General features: G+C 53.3%; 2 protein-coding genes across 4 annotated transcripts; one reads left to right on the plus strand and one right to left on the minus strand.

Annotated features, from left to right (window-relative positions):
• Nucleotides 1-27: 27 nt before the first annotated feature.
• Nucleotides 28-2,475, minus strand: Psenen (presenilin enhancer, gamma-secretase subunit). Of its 2 annotated transcripts, none has more exons than XM_090321888.1 (4): nucleotides 2,176-2,475; nucleotides 1,888-1,994; nucleotides 428-532; nucleotides 28-294 (listed from the first exon to the last, which is right to left on the minus strand). In XM_090321888.1, the coding sequence occupies exons 2-4, from the start codon at nucleotides 1,946-1,948 to the stop codon at nucleotides 155-157; spliced, it is 306 nt and encodes a 101-aa protein (XP_090178014.1). In that variant the 5' UTR covers nucleotides 1,949-1,994; nucleotides 2,176-2,475; the 3' UTR covers nucleotides 28-154. The 2 variants fall into 2 exon arrangements, with proteins under 2 accessions (XP_090178014.1, XP_090178013.1); XM_090321887.1 differs by having other exon boundaries at nucleotides 1,888-1,979; nucleotides 2,176-2,471.
• Nucleotides 2,476-2,487: 12 nt separating this feature from the next.
• U2af1l4 (U2 small nuclear RNA auxiliary factor 1 like 4) lies at nucleotides 2,488-5,419 on the plus strand. Of its 2 annotated transcripts, none has more exons than XM_090321884.1 (8): nucleotides 2,488-2,566; nucleotides 2,714-2,801; nucleotides 3,493-3,559; nucleotides 3,667-3,716; nucleotides 3,797-3,895; nucleotides 4,066-4,199; nucleotides 4,287-4,382; nucleotides 5,161-5,419. In XM_090321884.1, exons 1-8 carry the CDS (start codon nucleotides 2,523-2,525, stop codon nucleotides 5,243-5,245), a joined length of 663 nt encoding a protein of 220 aa, XP_090178010.1. In that variant the 5' UTR covers nucleotides 2,488-2,522; the 3' UTR covers nucleotides 5,246-5,419. The 2 variants fall into 2 exon arrangements, with proteins under 2 accessions (XP_090178010.1, XP_090178012.1); XM_090321886.1 differs by having other exon boundaries at nucleotides 4,066-4,187.
• Nucleotides 5,420-6,259: the final 840 nt, after the last annotated feature.

The following is a 6,259-nucleotide window of genomic DNA, read 5'->3' on the forward strand; positions in this document are numbered from 1 at the left end:
AGGATAAAAGACACGAACCAGTCAATATCAAAAGTTAAGGTCCTTTATTATGGCATGCCAGGAGATGGGAGATGGACACAATGTTTGGGGCTTGAGAATGAGCTTGGAGCCCATATGGAAAACAAAAACAGATCGTCAGCTGGTAATGAAGGTCTCAGGGGGTCCCTAGGGGTATGGTGAAGGAAAGGTAGTCCCCAAGAGCACCCCAGCGGGGCCGGTAGATCTGGAAAATGGTAATCCAGGTAGTGAGCACAATCACCCAGAAGAGGAAGCCCACCGCAGAGCGCCAGACATCTATAATGAGGAAGAGGAGAGCTGGCTTCCAGCTGCTCTCAGGACTTCCTCTCCCACTGGCTAGGAAGTTCTGAAGGCTCCCCCCTCCCTTCCCACCACCATTGGCTGGCCTCCCTTCCTGCCTTAGACTCACAGCCTTTGATTTGGCTCTGCTCTGTGTAGGCTGGGACAAGGAAGGCCTCTCTGAAGAACCACAGAATGTTCACTAACCAGAGGAAAGGCAGGAAGGCAAATCCACCTGAGGAAGGGAAAACACACACACACACACACACACAGTGAGACATAAAGCAATAAAGACTGGCCTGACTCCACCTCAAAGACTGTGTGTGTGTGCATGTGTGTGTGTTTGCTGTGCTTGAACTCAGGAACTGGATGCTGTCCCTTAGCTTTTTCACTCACTTGAGCCACAGCTCCACTTCCAGTGTTTTTCTGGTTAACGGATGACAAGCGTTTCCCAGACTTTTCTGCCTAGGTTGGCTTTGAACTATGATTCTCCAGATCTCAGTCTAAGATTATGGGATGTGAGTCACAGATACCTGGCAGAAGACCCATTCTGGAAGACCCTCTCATACTCATGTTCAACTGGAGATCTCCACTGCCAAGGCTTTATCAATCCCGGCTCCTTTCTGGAGCCTAGAAATCTGATTACTCAAACATCTCCTCTTCTGGACTCAGAATTCCAATTCTTTTATCATCCTTTCTTCAGAAATGGAAGCTTAACCAGTGGGAGGTAGCTCATACCTACAATCCTAGTTACTCAGAAGGCTGAGATGTGAGAATCATAGTTCAAAGCCAGCCTGGTCAGGAATGTTCATGAAATTTTTATCTCCAGTTAACCACCAAAAAGCAGATAAAGGAGGGGCTGGGAGTTTGGCCTAGTGGTAGAGTGCTTGCCTAGCATGCATGAAGACCCGGGTTCAATTCCTCCACACCACATACATAGAAAAAAACTGGAAGTGGTGCTGTGGCTCAAAGGTAGAGGTCTAGCCTTGAGAAAAGTCCAAGGACAGTGCTCAGGCCCTGAGCTCAAGCCCCACAACTAGCAAAACAAAACAAAACCGATACAGGAGCTGTGGCTCAAGTGATAGAACACTAGCTTTGAGCACGTTTAGCTCAGAGACAGTGTCTAAATCCTGAGTTCCAGCCCCAGAACAGGCACTTGTGGGTACACACACAAACACACGGGCACAGACGCGGAAAGCGGGGTGCCGGTGGCTCACCCCTGCCATCCTAGCTAACCAGGAGGCTGAAATCTGAAGATTATGTTTCATAAGCCAGACCAGGCAGGAAAGTCCGTGAGAATCATATTCAATTAACCATCAGAAAACTGGAAGTGGTGCTGAGACTCAGAGGGGGTAGAGCACTAGCCTTGAGAAAAAGGGGGCACTCAAGGACAGCCCTGAGTTCAAGCCCCACCACCACCACCACCACCAACAAAAAGAGCGGAAGATTCAGGTTCCTCCATCCCTCAAGACCCACGACCTCTCTTCTCAGACACCCCTGGGTGTCTGATCCATGTCGGATCCTGAGGGCCTCCTCGCCTCCTCTCCCCTCTCCCCCACCTCTGGCACCCACCCAGGGGCTCCGCCTTACCCAGGTAGTATTTCCGGCACAGGTTCAGCTTCTCCTCATTGGACACCCGCTCCAAGTTCATCCTTGCGCCAAAGCTGGGTCGCCCCAAGGGCCTGCGGGACAAAGGCCTAGGGTGACAAGCTCAGCAACGAACCGTAGGATTCTCATCTCCAATTATCCACCCCAAAAGCCGGAAGTGGCTCCTGCGGTAGGGAGGCGCCGGGCCCTGAGTTCAAGCCCCAGGGCTGGCACAAAAACAAATTAATGAATGTCCGGGTTAGGAAGACTCCGAAAGGAGTCACAACTCACCGGTGGCGCTGAGCGCTGATTCCTTCTGCCCCCGCCCCGTGCTTTTGAAACCTCGAGAGCGGACCTCAGGGCGAAGCGCCGTAGGTTTCCGTGGAGTTTGTCCTCCTGGGCTCCCCCGCTGTGCGCATGCGCTGCCAGGGAGCCGCCACCCGTCGCGGACGGGAGGAGGGCGTGGTCAGACTCCACGCACGCGCAGTCGCGAGCGCAGCGCGCGAGCCCGTCGGAAAGCAAGGCCAACAAACTACATTTCCCAGCGCTCCTTGGTAACGGAAGTGGCGTCAAAAGCAGGCGAGTTGTGTGTGTGTGTGTGTGTGTGTGTGTGTGGTGGGGGGGTGGTCCGGGTAAAAATGGCTGAATATTTAGCTTCGATATTCGGGACTGAGAAGGACAAGTGAGAAGGGGCGCAGGGCATGGCCTCCCGGGGAAGTCCGGACACTTAACCCAAGTGGTGGTGGGGCGGTCGGAGGGCGCTGTTTCTTGGGGTGTCCGGCCTCTCCGGCCCTCCGTTTTCAAGCTCTTATCTTTGCACCTTTTCCAGGGTTAACTGCTCTTTTTACTTTAAGATCGGGGCCTGCCGGCACGGGGACCGGTGCTCCCGGCTTCACAACAAACCGACTTTCAGCCAGGTAAGACGCGCGGCCGGGGACTTCATCCTGCGGGTTAACGCCTCCTGGCGTGTCCCCCTCAGCTGTCCATCATCTTGAGGTCCCTCCCTTTCCGGGTTTTAAGGTCCAGCCCATGGTAGCCCACCCTTCGGCTGTCCATCATCCTTCGGTCCCGCCTTTTCCTGCTTTCTAAGGTCTATCCCATGTAGGCGTCCCCTTTACCTGTCCATCATCCCTAGGCCCCGCCCTTTCTGGGTTTCTATGGTCATCCTACCACCCGTTAGCTGCTTTCTTTTCCTTTTTTCTTTTCCCTGTGTGTCTGTGTGTATGCCAGTCTTGGGCTTGAACTCAGAACTTGTGCATTGTCCCTGAGCATTTTAGTTTAAGGCTAGCGCTCTACCACTTGAACCCACAGCTCCATTTCTGGTCTTTTTAGTGATTAATTTGGAGATGAGAGTCACACAGATTTTCTTGCCCGAGCTGGGCAAGAAACCTCGAACCTCGATCCTCAGATCTCAGCCTCCTGAGTAGCTAGGGTTGACAAGTGTGAACCATGAGTGCTCCTCCCCTGGCTGCTTTCTGACGGGACTTAAGTGTAGGGGTTAGTGCATTGATCACACCCCCAAGGTCACCTGGTCTTCCCAACTTCTGTATCTTAGGGACAAATCTACCCCACTCTGAGCTCAGGCCCCACCCCTTTAAATTTGTTCAGACCATAGTGCTGCTCAATCTGTACCGGAACCCACAGAACACGGCCCAGACTGCAGACGGGTCTCACTGTGAGTAAAAGGAAGGGAGGACAGGGACTGCAGGGGCAGGGTGGACCACCCCCAGCATGTCTTAGCTGTCTCCCCATCCTCATTCCATTCCTTCCTGTCTCTGCCAGGTCACGTGAGCGATGTGGAGGTGCAGGAACACTACGATAACTTCTTCGAGGTGAGAGCTGGGGTGGGGGGTGTAAGCTGGCTTTCCTGTGTGCTAGGAGCTCAGTTGAATTTCCTCCTGGCCTTCTGCAGGAAGTGTTCACGGAACTGCAGGAGAAGTATGGAGAGATTGAGGAGATGAATGTGTGTGACAACCTGGGGGACCATCTCGTGGGCAATGTCTATGTCAAGGTGCTACTGTCCCCGCCCTCCTTCCCCATTTAGAGCTCACAAGTGTCAGTTTCAATGTTCTGATGATCTCACCATCCAAAGGCCATCCCTAAAGCCAGTCCAGCTCTAAAGTGGCTATTTCCCTGACGATCTTGAGGTCCTCTGCTTTCTCTGACTCACTTTCCCTTCAGTTCCGGCGAGAAGAAGATGCAGACCGGGCAGTGGCTGAACTCAATAACCGCTGGTTCAACGGACAAGCTGTACATGCTGAACTGTCTCCTGTCACTGACTTCCGGGAGTCGTGCTGCCGTCAGTACGAGATGGGGTATGGCTGTGCAGGGGCGGGAAGGGGGGATGTATGGAGTTGCAGGCTCTCGAGGCTGTCAGTGACAATGGTCTGCCCTCTTCTCAGGGAATGTACCCGCGGGGGCTTCTGCAATTTCATGCATCTCCGACCCATCTCCCGGAACCTGCGCCGGCAGCTGTATGGTCGGGGGCCCAGGCGCAGGTACCACAGAACCAGACTACTCAAGATAGCTTATTCTCTAGGATGATTCTCACCTACTCTTTTCCAAGAGTACTCTTGCCAGATGCTGGTGGCCCATGCCTATAAATCCTAGCTCCGCAGAACCAAGATCTGAGGGTCATGGTCCAAAGCCAGCCTGGGCAGGAAGGTCCATGAGACTTATCTCCAATGAACCAACAGAAAATGGGAGTGGTGCTGTGGCTCAAAGTGGTATAGTGGGGGCTGGGAGTTTGGCCTAGTGGTAGAGTGCTTGCACAAAGACTCGGGTTCAATTCCTTGGTACACAGGAAAAGCCGGAAGTGGTACTGTGGCTCAGGTGGTAAAGTGGTAGAGCGTAGCCTTGAGAAAGCCCAAACACAGTGCTCAGGCCTTGACTTCAAGCCCCAGGACTGGCAAAAAAAAAAAAAAAAAAGGTGGTATAGTCTAGCCTTAAAACTTAGGTATAGTGCCCAGGTCTAAGCTGAAGCCCCATGAATGCCAAAAAGGAGCAAGAGAGAGAAAATATCCCTGAACCTTATCTGAAGATCTTTACATCTCAACCCCCAAACCAAATGGAACCCCAGTCTAAAAGCCTGGGTTTCCAGCCCAAAGATAGGCCCTCCCCGCTCCCTCCCCCAGTACCTCTGGGGATCTGAGCTCTAGTTACATTAACATCTACCACCACCCCATGCCAGAGCAAAGCAGAAAGGCAGTCAGGCCTGAGCAATCCTTGCATCATTCCCAGCCATCCTAACTCAGCTTTCTCTGACCCCACCCCCAGATCACCCCCACGGACCCACACTGGCCACCGTCCCCGAGAAAGGAACCGCCGTCATTCTCCAGACCACCGCCATGGCCGCTTCTGAGACTCTGGCCCCTTGCCTGAGAGACATAGATGTTCCTGGCCAGGACCCCTTCCCAGTGTCCCCTTATTCTCCAGCCTCAACTTCCCCTCCCTTCATGACTCCATCCCATACTCTATTCAACCCAGGGGCCATCTCCCACCAACCCTCTCCTAATAAAATTCCCTGTCTCCAGTAGGGCTTCGCTGTTGTCTGCCTGTGGGTCATAATTTCCTTCCATCTTAGCAGCTGACAAAAAGGGCGAGAGAAGAACTTCATACCGGGTGTGAGAGAGGCTTGGGGGTTCAAATCTATGCTGGTGCTCAGCTTTTCTATCTCATGCTTCTGGGGGAGCTGCCTGGGGATGGTGGGGGTCTGGGGGGGTCAAGCAGGATCCTTTAGTGAGGGCAGGGTCCTTCAGTCCCACCATCCTGAGCTGGGACACACTGACTTTACGTCAAGAGCTGTTTCACAAAGTCTTTTCTTTCTCCCTTCTTTTTCCTTCGTCTTGGAGGACGTGCTGTATACAGTTGTGGATTCTCCATATTAGCCCTAGGAGAATTAACTGATTTTAGGAATGGCAAAGGGAGGAAGAGAAGTTACATGAGGACACAGAGATGAGCTGAATCTGCTGCAGTCTGGAGCCCAAATTTTCCTTAGCCATCTCAAAGCCTTTCAGAAGACCAGGAGTTTGGAACTCTATGTCCCCCCACCTTACAACCTCCTCCTTTCCCCTGGATGTGCTGGGAAGTTGGGACCAAGGTGGTATGGACAGAAATCCCGTGACCACAGCCCTCAGGTTGCAGGCTCCAGCATCTCTCTAGATGGCCGGAAGCTTCCCAGTGCTGGAGCCCTGACAACAGATGCGGCCGCAGCTGCCTGCAGTCAGGTGAGGGGTTTATCCCTAAGTCCTAGTGTCTAGGCAGTTGGGGGGCGGGGGGTTGAGGGAGCCTCGGGAGAGGCGATGAGGCGGAGGGGAGCATGGCGAGGATGTCCTGCTTCTGGAGCCAGAGCGATAGGACAAATGGCTGGGTGAGC

The sequence above is a fragment of the Megascapheus bottae genome, chromosome 31 (assembly GCF_031878675.1).
Source record: "Megascapheus bottae isolate mThoBot1 chromosome 31, mThoBot2.hap1, whole genome shotgun sequence".
Classification (NCBI taxonomy): Eukaryota; Metazoa; Chordata; class Mammalia; order Rodentia; family Geomyidae; genus Megascapheus; species Megascapheus bottae.